A 14,905-nucleotide genomic window follows, 5' to 3' on the forward strand; every position below is an offset into this window, starting at 1 on the left:
TTGCTCTGATTATAACCTGGGAGGTGTGTTAGTATTGTCCTTTATCATTCTTTAGTGTTGGGGTTTTGAATGATGTTACCTTTTGTGTATGGAAAATTGAACATAATAGTGTTATACTGTGTATTAGACTATACTCTAGTTGTTTATCTTCATTGAAAATCTTAAAATTATAAAACTGTTTTCTTTGAGAAGTTTTTATGAATTAACCAGAGCAGTGGCTGCTATATTTACCCAGCCCACCTGAGCCCCTCTGCAGCAGGACTGTCACCGAGGAGGGAGGCACTGCGCATGCGTGAGGCAACTTAATATGACTACTGCTTCACGTCTCAAGACATCTCACTTCCAGGTAAGGATAAGGACAGTTTACTTGTTGTCAGTGATTTATCATTTATTTACCAGTCGTCGGTCATTTTTGGTTGAAGTTTTATGTATTCCTGTCGCCGGTTCTGTGTTCCAATGCATCGCTTTTCCACAAATTGAAGCTGAAACCTCCCCACATCAACACACTCCAAGACAGCCTGCGGACCAAATTCATTTGTGGTTGGTGACATTCATGCTAGCTGGTGCAGCATCGTTAGCAGACATGTTGTAATGGGCTGTTTGTTATGTCGGTCGATATTTGCATGGCTTCGTGTTGTGTTTTCTGGCTGCTAGTTTGTCTGGTGAAGGTTAGCTGCTTACATGCACTGACAGGAGCAGCTTGCTAACGCTAGCAATGCTAACCACCGGCAAGTGTGAATGAAAAAGGGTGTATCAGATTTGCTCGGGCGGTAATATTAAATGACCCGTATGCACAGGCTGCTATCACGTATGGTGGCTAGCTAAGACTAATGGGTTATTTGACTGAATATACGAAACTTTGCGTGTATTTGCAGCTGTCAATGCAGTGTGTGGAGACAACTGTACACACTGACACTGTAGTGTTACCCACAGCTCAGGGGTAAGGTCTCAGAATATGTAACGTTAGCCATTTATGTGCTAATGTCTTTGAATCTGAACCAAATGAATGAAGACATTGATGGGAAGTCCTTATTCAATGCAAAATGCAAAGATATATGGTAGTTGCCTACTCCATGACATCTTTCATCTATTGCACAGACATCAGTGTGTGTGGATCTTTCTGCTTATGCATTGTGCAAAGGAAGTATGTTTTATTTGTATTTGTCATTCTATGGGTAAGTGACACCTGTTTCAATTATCAGCACTATCATTTTAAGGCTAGCCAAACGATCCTAAAAGAACCGAAGCTTGTTGGTTTGTCATCTACGTAACCTGATGTTAAGTTACTGTAGCTTGAATGCTGCCATGCCTCCCTTTTTGTATGCATAATGGTTTGAGTGTACTTTGCTATTGTTCTTTTAAGGTTACGGTATTCACTTTATTGTCAGAGAAGCCTTTTGCCATTTCAGTTTAAGTTGTTGAGTCTGGTTCAAGTCTGCCTCAGACAAAAATAGATCTTGTGTCAAAGGTAAATTGGCAACATTTAGGTAACACACCCTCACATGATTTTACAACAGCGGTTCTCAGTATACTGCGCTTCAGTGTGTGATCTTTGGACATGAATGTTCATGTTTCTTGTGTGCGTTGCAGGAAAAGATCAGATTATTATATGAGAGTCGATTTAAATTGCACTGACAGTAAACATGTGTAAAAATTCCCAAAGTTTTGATTTCCCCCACCACGATAATTCACAATTACATTTGCTTTAATATCATGCTATGCCTCGCCAATTAAATCTGTCTACGAGCATAACCTCACATCTCGAGCTCTTTGATTGTGTCACATCTTATCCCTAAGATAGTCGTGTTCTGCATTCCGATCAAGCTACGGGGTTTACTTCATTTGTTTTTCGCTTCAGATGGAATGCATGATGTACATGCTTTTTTCCATTGAAGATCTTACCCAGAGCATACATCTGATTTGTTTGTATGTTGTTTTACAGTACAGTTTTTTTTTCTGTGGCCATTTCCCCTTGTAATTGCAACTTGTGGCAAATAACCTCTTAGCAAACTAATATTCATTAGCATCTCTCCTTAGTCTACAGTATACTCTCCTCAACGAATTGATATCACAGACTCGGATGTGGTTAGATATGTAGGAACTCTAGGCTTGAGGGAATTCCCCTGAAACTGGGTTTCAAAGGTATCTAACAAGTTTAGTCTTCACTTCTCATCATGCTTTGGTGCCTCTGACAGAATAACTTGTTTTGCATTTATTAATCATAAAACATTTTGCACGGGATGCCCATTAATCTATTGTTCCCTTCTTTGTCTCTTCCAGTAACCATCATGGGCAGTTGAGAAAAACAGGCCAGTTATCTGCTGTTTGGAGGCCAGAAGGTTAGCAATACTCTGAGCGTCCATCCTCTCTTCACACTCAGGCCGTCCAGCAAGTTTCCAGCACCATGGCTGAGGAAGAATATGGCAGCTTTGTGGACTGGAACCAGATGGGAGATCTGGCCAAGAGCAGCGGGCCCACCAAGGTGGACTGTAAAGACCTGAAGGAGTTCAAAAAGATGGCTCGGCTGGGTTACTGGGCCAAAAACCACAAACTACGGGCTCAAGTCTACGAGCAGCTCATCAAAACGATCCCCTGTCGTACAGTTACCCCAGATGCAGAAGTATATCGAGACATTATGGGAAATGCAGGCACTAAGAAGCCCTCCTCCAACATCCCACTTCCAGAGTTTGTGGATGGAAATGCTCTGCCTCTGTACTGCCTGAAAGCGGAGGCAGTAACCTCAGCACATCAGATTATAAACTGCGTGGCTGGACAGTTTCCAGATATCTCCCACTGCCCGTCTCTACCTGCCATCACTTCCATGCTCCTGCACTTCAGCAAAGATGAAGCTCAGTGTTTTGAGCTCGTCAGCCGCATATTAGCCTGCAACGAGCCCGGCAAACGGCTGCTTGACCAGACTTTCCTGGCCTTTGAGTCCAGCTGCATGACTTTTGGTGACCTGGCCATCAAGTACTGCCCTGCCAGCCACAAACTGATCGTGGCCACAGCCCAGGACGCACTGGAAGTCTACACAGACTGGCAGCGCTGGGTACTGTTTGACCTACCTTTCAGCCACATGGTCAGGGTCCTGGATGTCTACCTAGTGGAGGGCTACAAAGTTCTCTTCCGTATGGCTATAGCACTGCTCAAGTTCTACCGCAAACATAAAGCAGAGGCCCAGGGAGGAGAGGGCAGCCAGCCGCAGGATTCAGGGAAAGTCAGGGCGGACATTCAAGCTTTCATCAAGGGCATCGCCTCAACCGTCACCCCCGAAAAGTTGCTCGAGAAGGCCTTCTCCATCCGCATGTTGAGCCGTAAGGAGATCACCCTGCTGCAGCTCACCAATGAGAAGTCCCTGCAGCAGAAAGGAATCACTGTCAAACAGAAGCGGTATAGTGAATAATCAGGTCATAATCTATCACAGGGATATGTTTTAGTCATTGAGGACAAATGATATAACATTTTTCTTATCAAATGTTCAAAAACTGGCAAGAAGGACGGTCCCGTTAGTTTTCTTCTCTGGCATGCTTTGGTGAATGGTTTCAGTTGCTCCTCCCTTGTCTCACTTTATGTTCTTGTTCCCTTTGTCTTTGGTTTCTGCATTTCTTTACATCCCATCCACCATCTTCTATTTAATCTGCGCTTCACTCCTGTGTTTCCTTCATTGGCTTTTTCACAGTCCTAGGTGGGTTCTCTTCTTTATGCTCCTCTCAAAATCCATCTTTAAATTGTTCAAATAATGCTTATTTACTCTTTAAATAGATGTGTTGTTACAATGGCACCTAAGTTGTCATACACTATGATTAGTAAATACCCCAAAACTCTCAAATAAATCCATATTTACCTTGAATACATCATAATCTGCTTTGACTGACTTTTCTATGAAAGGTTTATGCATCAATACTGTGCAAATAGTTACATTTTCTTTGTGTCTGTTTTCTGGGCGTCTCCAGGCGGAACGTGCAGCTGGCTCTGAACCCCGACACCTTCTCCTCGGAGATCGTCAGCGCCAAGGAGATGCGGGACATCTGGTCGTGGATCCCCGAGCGCTTTGCCCTGTGCCAACCACAGCTGCTCTTCACCACCTCTAACCACGGGTGCAGCCTGAACAGGTACATGGTCCAGGGCTCAACACATCATCAAGCTTTTGACTTCAGATCTAAATGTCCCGCCCTGTTTAGCATTTAGTCTTTGAAATGATGGCGGAAAGTCTAAAAGGGGGATTAAATGTGAACACAGAAGCCAAAAAAGATATGACTCAAAGCAAGAGATACAAAAAAGGTGCAGAGATTTCTGAACAGAACACAATGTCTCTGCAGTAACCAGCAGACCTGCCATTTACTTTAACAGCTACTTTCTTATCTGTACATTCACATATAGTTAAGTAAATACAGTATACCAACCTAAAGGTTCATCCTTAATTAAACTTGCACACTTTCCTCCAGGTTCTACCAGCATTGTGAAGGCTACGAACCCACTCTGCTCCTCATCCGGACCACAGATGGCGATGTAAGGAACACACATACACACACATACACACACACACACACACACACACACACACACACACACACACAGATGTGCATTATAATGATCAAATGGGTACATTTGTAGACATCATGATAACATATTATTATTAGATTTATGTTACCAAAATCCACACTAGCAAAACTTGATATTTCTGTAATTACCTAAACAACAATTAATTTAACTTAATAAAAAGGTCCACATGAGCTTCCTGCATTTTACAATAGAATTCAGTTGTAGTATTTTTCTTTTAATTGGTATCATAGGTCATGACTACATATGTGTCTTATGATTGGATTACAGTCCTACGAACACATGCCAGCAATACAGTATCAGTTTGTAGAAAACAATATTCCACTATTGTGAATTTTGAAGACCAAGAAATGAACCCCAATGTTTCATTCAATTTCTGTTTTTGCCTCAGGTCTGTGGAGCCTTCCTGTCCACAGACTGGCAGGAGCGGAAGAGAGGAGGCAACAAATTGAGCTTCTTTGGGACAGGGGAGTGCTTTGTCTTCAGGGTGAGTTTACTTATAGTATATGTACGTTTGGCTTTCCTTTCAGAAAATGCGTCTTTATTTTAGTATTTAGGTTATCTGAAGAAGCTTTTCTAGTGATCAATTAAGGGGAGCTTTTTCATTTTGAGCAATACCACACTATAGCCACCAGAGGGAACCATCCACTCTGTTTTCACTTGATTTCATTGTCACTTGGCTCGTCAGGCTCCCATTTGGAAAAGCCTGCTTAGGTCACAATTCATTACAGTGGCATTGCCATGTCTGCAGAAACAATCACACACGACCCCCCCCCCCCCGCCCTGCTTTGAGTTATAATAACACCTGGCTACAAATAGCAGAACAGACCGGCTCTCTAACGCCTGCTGTATGAATTATTTACTGGTTATCCGTGTTGATGCACAGCTGTGGACTGTCGAGGCTAGAAAACACCGCCGTCTTGCACACTAATAGTTCAGATCGGAAACTCCTGTAACCGGATACAGTAGTAACTGGTCTGGCTCTCACCTGACACCAGAAGGAAGAAGGGACAATTAGCGACGACCAAATGTCTGTCTGATGATTTTATTTTTTTATTTAAAGGTGGGGTAGGTAAGTTTCAGAAACCGGCTCGAGTGCACTAAAATTTGAAAGTACACAGCCGAAAAGAATCCGCCCCTTCCTTCAGACTTCCTTACAGAGCACCTCCTCCAACACACATGAACGCGCACATGACGTCAGCAGACTGGTGAAAGTGGCCGCCTGTTGCTGGCGAGTCATTGAAGTACTGCTGCAATGCACGCCCAATGACGGCACGCCCATTGACGGCACGCCCAATGAGGGCACGAGATACATTTGTGCGTGCACGAGATGGAAGGCTGACAGACAGGGTGGCAATCCGTTTAGCCGGCCCGGCTAAACGGATTGGTTGTACCTTTTACAGTATTACGGCTTCCACAGATGACATTTTTGCATGGATTTTTTGTCAAAGCACTTCAGATATTCATTGCTATCGGATGTTAAGAGCATTCCATGGAATATAACAAAAAGTGTATCTTGAGCCGGTTTCTGAAACTTACCTACCCCACCTTTAATGCTCAACTCAAACAAGGTGTCTCATTGAGATTGTCAAAGGTGTGTACAGAGATAAATATACAGTTTAAGTTTGCTAGACACACATATCATACATATTTGACACTGGCTTCACATGAAGAAAATAAATTACAAGTGGAATTGCAAATACTTGTGGATATTCTTGAAATGAGGTTTTGTTTAAGCTAATTTGATCGTGGGGAGCATATCATTTGAAACCAGTTCTCCTAGGATCAGTTTAAACATGCAGCACAGCTAAAGTTACAATATCCTGTGACTTGATAGTGTAATTATTTATAGACCAGAGAGCAAAGGTTACAAGGCAGCTACTGTAGAAAAAACATGCAATGCAACTCCCATTTGTTACGTTCCCTCTAGGGGTACGAAGGGAAGTAACAAAGCACAGAAATGACCAGGCACGAGAAAGAAGTGCGGAAACTGATCTTCTGAAGCCAAAAAGGGACGTTTAATTACCAATGATGGACACGCAGAAAACGGGCTCACCAGCCAACTTGCAAAGCAAATTAAGATACAAATGTATCAGGTCCCACACAGAGACATAGACACCATGCAGCAGCCAGAGAAGAAGGGGAGAGCGACTGCAGCTTTTCTCAGGTCCTTTATGGAGGCCCTGATTGGTGATTGGGAGCACCTGGAGGAGAAGCTGCACCTGGAGGGAGAGGCTGCACCTGGAGACAATATAGAGGGAGAGAGAGAAAGACACACACACACACACACCCCCAAACACCAGCACCCACTACGGCACGTAACACCCCCCTCCATAAAACCAAACAAGTGTTTGGCCACAGTTACCAAAACACACATTACATAGTTCACAAGCCTACTATTGAATGTGTGTTTTGGTAACTGTGGCCAAACACTTGTTTGGTTTTATATGTTGGTTGAACGTGTGTAGTTAAGGAAGGAATTAAAGGCATACATGAAGTATCCCTTTCTTTAAGCATTATTATTTTAAAGCTTTCTTTTGTCACCTTTTGCACGTGTGTTGCTGTAAAGAAGGATACATGTATTTCAATGTTAATAAATGCAGTACTACACCAATGAAATGTGTGATGCTCAGGTGAGTAATCAATGATGAATGTCTATCTCTCTTGCTAGATGAAGCCAGAGATGGAGCACTTTGAGTGGGTGGTGATTCGCCACCCTGAGTTGGCGTCCTCCAGCAACACTCAGAGCCAGGAAGAGCCGGCCTCCTCTGAGGGTCAGAACTCTGAGTACAACGGCTTACAGCAGCCAGAGAAACCTGCTGGAGACCTGTCGCCCTTCCTCTCCGCCCGCCACTTCAACCTGACCTCCAAGAACACTTCCATGTTCATGGCCGGCAACTTTGACTCCATCATAGTGGGTGAGTGGAAAATACTGTATGGTATTGGTGTGTATTTAGTCATTCTGGTCCCCTTTTCAAACGTTGCAACATTCAATATTATTAAAAATATATGTATGTTTTGTAATATACAGGTTATATATAGTAGTACAATGTCCACATTTCATTACTTACTTACTTGAACTCCTTGTGTTTATATAATAGGTTTATTACATTCTATTTGAATTTTTATTGGACTTTTTGCTTTAATTGTATACTTTATGTTAATATAAATATCATTATTTTACAAATTTTGTTGAACATTTTGACTTTTAATTATTTTTCTTTTTTTTCAATCTTTTGTATTATTCTAAAATAAAGCAACTATCACAAAACCCAATTTCAAGTTTTCGGATTGTGATTTGTGGTGTGGTGTTTTTTCTCTCCTTGCGGTAGCTGGCCAAAGTTATATGTTTTTCAGCTACCCGATTATTTATTTTTTTCCTTTCTTAAAATGTGGAATCGTATCAAATGTGGTATTTTATTGTCAACCATTCATCATAATGAACACTGCATTTTGATGACAATTTGGCCGTTTCTCAATGTCGAGTATACTGTACCTGCTGCAGAGCCACTATTTCAAGTATACTACTTCATTGAGTCATCGTCATACGGCGCCACTCGATGACGTAGTATACATGAAATAGTGGCTCTGCAGCAGGTATACTCGAGAAACGGCCTTTGTGTGTTTCTGAGTGTTTCTTCAAGTTACATAGACACTTTGGACTTCCAGCTAATAAAACGTTGTGCTCTTGTCTCTGATCAGGCGGGGGGGACGGCAACGCTCTGTACATCGACTCTGAGCTCAACCACGGTCGCGCTGGCCGCTGCGCTACCTTTGACAACCCCCCGCTGTGTGCCGAGAGCTTCCAGGTTGCACTGCTCGAAACGTGGGGCTTCCAGGATGCCATGGCCTCATAGTGCTGTACACACACACACACACACACACACACACACACACACACACACACACACACACACACACACACACACACACACACACACACACACACACACACACACACACACACACACACACACACACACACACACACACACACACACACACACACACACACACACACACACACACACACACGCACGCATGCATATAGATTAGATCCATACAGACACATTCATGTAGACATAATTTAACATTTAAACATTTAGATATAAAATGTCCAGCAAAGTGTTTCGAGGTGGGAAACACAGGTATGCAAACAGATCTACATCCGTCCTGCAAATGCATAATATATGATTAACAATTTTGTATTTATTAATGAAGTTAATCCAGATTTGAAAACAAATGTGAACTTTGTATTTGATTTCTGTTTATTTTTGTATTTACAGATTTTTTTTTTGTATGGTGTGCTCATTATGTTAAAGTGTCTGGTTATACAGTATGAAGGAAGTCAGGATCAAATCTAGATAAGGAAGTTAGTTTTATCCCGTCGGGTGTGGTTCGTTCATGTTCATGAGCTTAACATTACATTTTCTTAATGTAAAGTCAGTGTTTTATGATCTGTGGTTCATTTCAATCTGCCAAATTGTCTGTTTGGCTATCTAAAGTCCTTAAAAAAAAAAAATGTACCAGGCCATTAGATATTAGAAATAATGTGTGAAGTCAAGAGTTGAGTTGGTGAGATGTCTTTAAATGTCAAAAGCAAAGATTTAAATATAGTGTGAGTGGAGTGAGGTCAGCTAAGTTTGAATTAAGTCCTGACGCATTTCCCCCCATTTTACTTTGCTGTAAATATTTGGGAGATCTGCTAATGTGGTAAATGTTTGTGAATCAATGGTTTATTTGAGTGTTTCCATTTTGTACCATATGTCAAAGCTTTCATTTGAGTGAGTGGCAGTTTCTCCTTTGTGTTGTATATGAATATTTGTGTGAATAAGAGAAGATACTCAAGGTGTGTTTTGGTTTACAAGTAACGGAGATCATGCAGTTTGCTAATCAATCTCTAAGTCTTACCCTGCTTCTTCCGTCCTTTCCCTGGTGAAGATAGTAACACAAGAAGTCCAAATGTGTGCCGTGTTGGCAAAGTGTTGTTGGGGTAATTATAAACGCTGTTTTATGTATATGTTCAAACATGTGCTTCAGTGAAATATCAATTGAGTGAATACAAATGTATCTTGTGAAAATACATGAAACATGATTTCAGTACAGTAAGCGACTTGTTCTTTGTTTTGCTGCGTTGTCTTTTTTCCAAATCTATCACATCTCTGTCTCTGCAAAGAGAGGGGGACATTTCTTCAGACTGTCGCAGAAGTGTGTCAGATGCCTTAAGGTCAGCTGACCATAAATCTAAACACACACACACACACACACACACTAATCCTGTTCTAGTATGCCTGTTTATACACATTACTGTTAAATAATTACACAAATAGAAGTCAAAATACTTGCCGTACAATATTTATTGTTTATTTGATGTTTTACTCACATTTTTAATACCAAAGCAAACTGTTACCGATTTTAAAACTTTTTCTTTTTTTTAATGAAACGTATAGCTGCAATATTAAAGTGGTTGGGAAAACATCCTAGTTCAAACTCAATACCTCATTTGACAAAATGGAGAGAAATGACACTGTTGCAAAGGACATTGTAGATGTATAGTTCTGGTTCTAAACCACAAACTGTATGACTCCTAAATCACTCATACACACGTTTTGATGTTTCTATTTTTTCTTTGTCTGCTTTTGTGGAAGCTGACGGTGAACTGCATGACTGGAAAACATTTAGCATAGATGAGTCAGATATACCTACAAATATATCTTTAAAAGCCTTCTCCTTTTGTACTCGGCTATATTTGGAAATGCAGTTCAATTAAGTCCTTGTTAGAATGTAATCACATTACATTACATTGCATTTAGCTGACGCTTTTATCCAAAGCGACTTACAATAAGTACATTCGACCAGGAAGACACAACCTTGAAGAAAACGGAATCATATAAGTACATCAGGTTTCATAGAGCCAAGCATTTCAAGTGCTACTCAACTGGCTATAGATAAGCCAGTCCTTTATTAGTATATAAGTGCTTTGTTAATAGTTCTATCGCTCGAGGTGGAGTCGAAAGAGATGAGTTTTCAGTCTGCGCCGGAAGGTGTGTAAGCTATCTGCTGTCCTGATGTCAATGGGGAACTCATTCCACCATTTTGGAGCCAGGATAGCAAACCCACGTGTTTTTGCTGATGGGAACTTGGGTCCCCCTCGCAGCGAGGGTGCAGCGAGTCGTTTGGCTGATGCAGAGCGTAGAGCACGCGCTGGGGTGTACAGTTTAACCATGTCCTGGATATAGGAAGGGCCAGATCCATTCGCAGCATGGTACGCAAGTACCAGTGTCTTGAAGTGAATTCTAGCAGTTACCGGAAGCCAGTGAAGGGAGCGGAGGAGCGGCGTGGTGTGGGAGAATTTAGGAAGGTTGAAGACCAGACGAGCTGCTGCATTCTGGATGAGCTGCAGAGGTCGGATGGCACATGCAGGTAGACCAGCCAGGAGGGAGTTGCAGTAGTCTAGCCGTGAGGTGACGAGAGCCTGGATCAGAACCTGCGTCGCTTTCTGTGTCAGCTGGGGACGTATCTTCCTGATGTTGTAAAGCGTGTATCTGCAGCAGCGGGTTGTAGCAGCGATGTTTGCAGTGAAGGACAGGTTGTTATCCAGGATCACACCCAGATTCCTTGCAGTCGGGGAAACAACAGAGGTGCCGATGTTGATAGTCAAGAGTGGAACAATCTTTTCCCGGAAGGAAAAGCAGTTCAGTCTTGTCAAGGTTGAGCTTGAGGTGATGAGCAGACATCCACTGAGAGATGTCAGCTAAACAAGCAGAGATGCGTGCGACGACCTGGGTCTCTGAGCGGGGAAAGGACAGAATTAATTGGGTGTCGTCAGCGTAGCAGTGGTATGAAAAACCATGCGGGCTAATGACAGATCCGAGCGAGTTTGTGTACAGGGAGAAGAGGAGCGGACCAAGAACAGAGCCCTGAGGGACCCCTGTAGTTAATTGACAAGGGTCAGACTCGGACCCTCTCCAAGTTACCCTGTAGGTGCGGTCTTTGAGGTATGAGGTGAGGAGGGAAAGTGCAGAGCCTGAAACTCCAAGTTCTTGGAGAGTGTGAAGGAGGATCTGATGGTTCACCGTGTCGAATGCAGCAGACAGGTCCAAAAGGATGATGACAGAGGAGAGGGAGGCTGCTTTGGCAGTGTGCAGTTCCTCAGTGACAGCAAGGAGGGCAGTTTCTGTGGAGTGACCTGCCTTGAAACCAGACTGGTGCGGATCCAGAAGGTTGTTCTGATGGAGATAGCAGGAGAGTTGTTTAAAGACAGCGCGTTCAATTGTTTTGGACAGGAACGGGAGGAGAGAGACAGGCCTGTAGTTTATAACATCAGACGGGTTGAGAGTGGGTTTCTTTAGGAGAGGGTTTACTCTTGCCTCCTTGAGACTGTTTGGAAAGTGACCAGAAGTTAGAGAAGTGTTGATGAAATGGGTGAGAAACGGTAGAATATCAGGAGCGATAGTCTGAAGGAGGTTTGAAGGGATAGGGTCCAGAGGACAGGTGGTAGGGCGGGCAGAGGTAATGAGGGTAAGAACCTCACTTGGAGAGAGAGGGGAAAAGGAGGTCAGTGTGTGGGTGGAAGGAGGGTCTGGTGACCCAGTGGTGAGTAAAGGTGAGTCAGAAAAAGAAGAGCGAATATCATCAACCTTTTTTTCAAAGTGGTTAACAAAGTCGCTTGACAGAAGGGAGGAGGGGGAAGGGGCTTTGGGAGGGTCCAAGAAGGTGGAGAAGATGAAAAATAGTTTTTTGGGATTGGAATAGGAAGATTGGATCTTATCTTGAAAGAAAGTGCTTTTTGCCTGAGAGATCGAAGCAGAGAAAGAGGAGAGGAGAGCCTGATAGGTTAGGAGGTCGTCGCGGTGTTTGGATTTCCACCGTTTCCGCTCTGCTGCCCGAAGGACGGTTCTATTAGCACGCAGTGCGTCATTTAGCCAGGGAGCCGGGGAGAGGGAACGGAGGTTACGGCGGACAGGTGCAGGATGAGAAGAGATTAGTTTGTTTGGAAAGGGGTAGAGAGAATGAAATGAAGAAGTGATCGGATGTGTGGAGCGGGTTTACAGAGAGGTTAGAAGTAGTGCAGTGAGAAAGCAAAGGCGGTTAACAGAGATGTTAGTTCGTCTATCTTCCCTGTCTGGAGGTTGAAGTCTCCGAGAAGTACAGCGGGGGGACCAGTTTCAGGGATGTGTGAGAGGAGATGATCTAATTCCTCCAAGAAGTCCCCCAAGGCGCCTGGTGGACGGTAGAGAACAACAATGGTTAATTGTATAGGATGGGTTACTGTGACAGCATGGAATTCAAAGGTGGAAGGAGTGACGTTAATCCCAAAAGAACTGCCTTAAATGCATTGTTACTATAGACCGTACACATTTAACAACCATATTGTTACATAGTGCCATTTCACTTAACACTTCAGTATGGGAGCATCCCATTTCAATATTGTACATGAAAGCTCGTTTAAAATAAATGCTCAATTCATTTGCAGTGGGTGTGGCACAGCCCTAATGCATCTGCAGAACTGTAGTATTTTTAGTGTTGGTGTAATTCCTTCTTTACAGTAAGTGGCATTGACTCTGTCTTGCCAGAGCCGTTCATTCAGGATTCACACTCAGCTTATCGCACATGCACTTCTATTTTTAGCGGCTCCTTTGGGTGTTGGTCTGGCGCATCTCTTGAAAAACATGCTTTCCAGCTTGAAGGAGTAAGATGCTTAAGTATTTAACCGTACACTGAGATGGGTCTCTCCTCGACCGGCCCCCGCCTCTCAGATGACAAGGGGCTGTGGACGGCAGGGGGGATTAAGAGGTAGTCTAAGGCGGTCCCAGCTAAAGTTGTTTTGATTTACAGACAGAATGTTGTAATGTCGTATTGATAGGGAGGGTGGACTCTGGTGTGTTATTGATTACATGTCACAAGCTGCCTAATATAATAGGCTGTACACCTCTCGTTTGAATAATTACCATTATATTTTAAGTATTATGTAATTTAGGAATACAGATATTTGTCTTTATTGCAGGATTAATACTTATTCCGCAGCATTAGTGTTTTGAAAACACACGGATTGGATTGAGGTTCTATCCCAGTGAAAATGAAAGACAGTTGTGATTTTGGTCACATGCTGAAAACAGGAAATAGGCCAGATGTGAGAATTGCTTAGCTCAGATACTTTCTTTATTTAGATCCTTGGCGAGCACAAGACTCTGTAGAATTATATCCTGGTCTGATCATGTATTAAAGAACAAAAGCCACATATTGATTAAGGTTCTATATCCAGAATCACAGTATAGTGTTGATTAAAATGGTGTTGAATGCTTTATGGTGCATCTTGAATGATATCTTGACTGAATCATGGCCTTGTGAGAATGTCTCACCCTGTTTCCCTTCCTCAAAACAGCATCTCAAAGACCATCCATCAGAATATTCTGTGTTCTTATCACTCTTTTACAACCTATTGATCAGTGCTCCAAGGACAGGAGCACTCACCTAATCTGTATGTCCATCCAACCAAAACAAACAGGAAACAACAGACTGTAAATACATGGGTTATCATATTGCTGCATGTTGTCAAATGAGAGGGTTGCAAATGTCTGCTAAGCATGAATCCCTCAGGCAGGATCATAATCCAACCTCAACAACAGAAAAGCATACATCCTCTTACATCTAAAAGAGTCTGTCCTGGATCAATGATAGCTCAGTCAGTCGAGAAAGAGAGAGTAAAAACCATCTCAATCATTGTGAATTTTTTGTCATTCATCATCCGTGCATCAAAATGATCTTTTCTCATTGCATAACGCCACCTTGCAGATGGTAGCCAAAGTAAGACGTTGTCCGAGTCAAGTATTTGAAAGGAAAGAAGCCTGTGTAGAAATTGCATCACGAGTGAAGGAGCTTTACAGTGATAAAGGGGGAGGGGTCCTTCTCTGGTGCTGACTAGACAAGGCAATGCAGAGGGAGCAGAATGGAGGGATGGATGGAGGAAGAGAAGGAGGAGGATGCATGGGGACGGCACAAGCTCTCTGTGACTCACACATACACACATTTCATATCTCCCATGATGTCCCCCCCCATCCTCTTTCTGGATCCCTGATCCTGCTCTTGCTGGGAGCTACATAGTGAAATGGGAATTCTCGTTTCCCTCCCCCCACCACAAACCTTACACACTGAGCCTCAAATTCTCTCACTCTCACATTGCTGAATATCACAGCTGACTGTAAACCACCCTCAGTTGTATGGTAGAGTCCTGGTGCAAAATGCAGAAAATATGTTTTAACATAATGCAATATTAGGAATTTCAGTTCTTGGAGATGTCACTGTAATCAACTGTGACTCTTGGTGCATGACATTTATTTTACAT

At 42.8% G+C, this 14,905-nt stretch overlaps 1 protein-coding gene across 2 annotated transcripts; it reads left to right on the forward strand.

Annotated features, from left to right (window-relative positions):
* Positions 1–264: 264 nt before the first annotated feature.
* Positions 265–8,435, forward strand: tbc1d24 (TBC1 domain family, member 24). 2 transcript variants are annotated; one of them, XM_034107676.2, is made up of 7 exons: positions 265–346; positions 2,281–3,390; positions 3,954–4,112; positions 4,446–4,509; positions 4,952–5,047; positions 7,232–7,478; positions 8,263–8,435. In XM_034107676.2, exons 2-7 carry the CDS (start codon positions 2,405–2,407, stop codon positions 8,415–8,417), a joined length of 1,707 nt encoding a protein of 568 aa, XP_033963567.1. In that variant the 5' UTR covers positions 265–346; positions 2,281–2,404; the 3' UTR covers positions 8,418–8,435. The 2 variants fall into 2 exon arrangements, with proteins under 2 accessions (XP_033963567.1, XP_071062824.1); XM_071206723.1 differs by lacking the exon at positions 265–346 and adding an exon at positions 357–540.
* The last annotated feature ends 6,470 nt before the right edge of the window (positions 8,436–14,905 follow it).

Source organism: Pseudochaenichthys georgianus, chromosome 19, assembly GCF_902827115.2.
Source record: "Pseudochaenichthys georgianus chromosome 19, fPseGeo1.2, whole genome shotgun sequence".
Classification (NCBI taxonomy): Eukaryota; Metazoa; Chordata; class Actinopteri; order Perciformes; family Channichthyidae; genus Pseudochaenichthys; species Pseudochaenichthys georgianus.

Coding starts and splice junctions, on each gene's coding strand:
- tbc1d24 (XM_034107676.2), top strand. CDS start 2,405: ATGGCTGAGGAAGAATATGGCAGCTTTGTGGACTGGAACCAGATGGGA. Junction 4,113..4,445: donor CACGGGTGCAGCCTGAACAG/GTACATGGTCCA, acceptor ACTTTCCTCCAG/GTTCTACCAGCATTGTGAAG. Junction 5,048..7,231: donor GGGAGTGCTTTGTCTTCAGG/GTGAGTTTACTT, acceptor CTCTCTTGCTAG/ATGAAGCCAGAGATGGAGCA.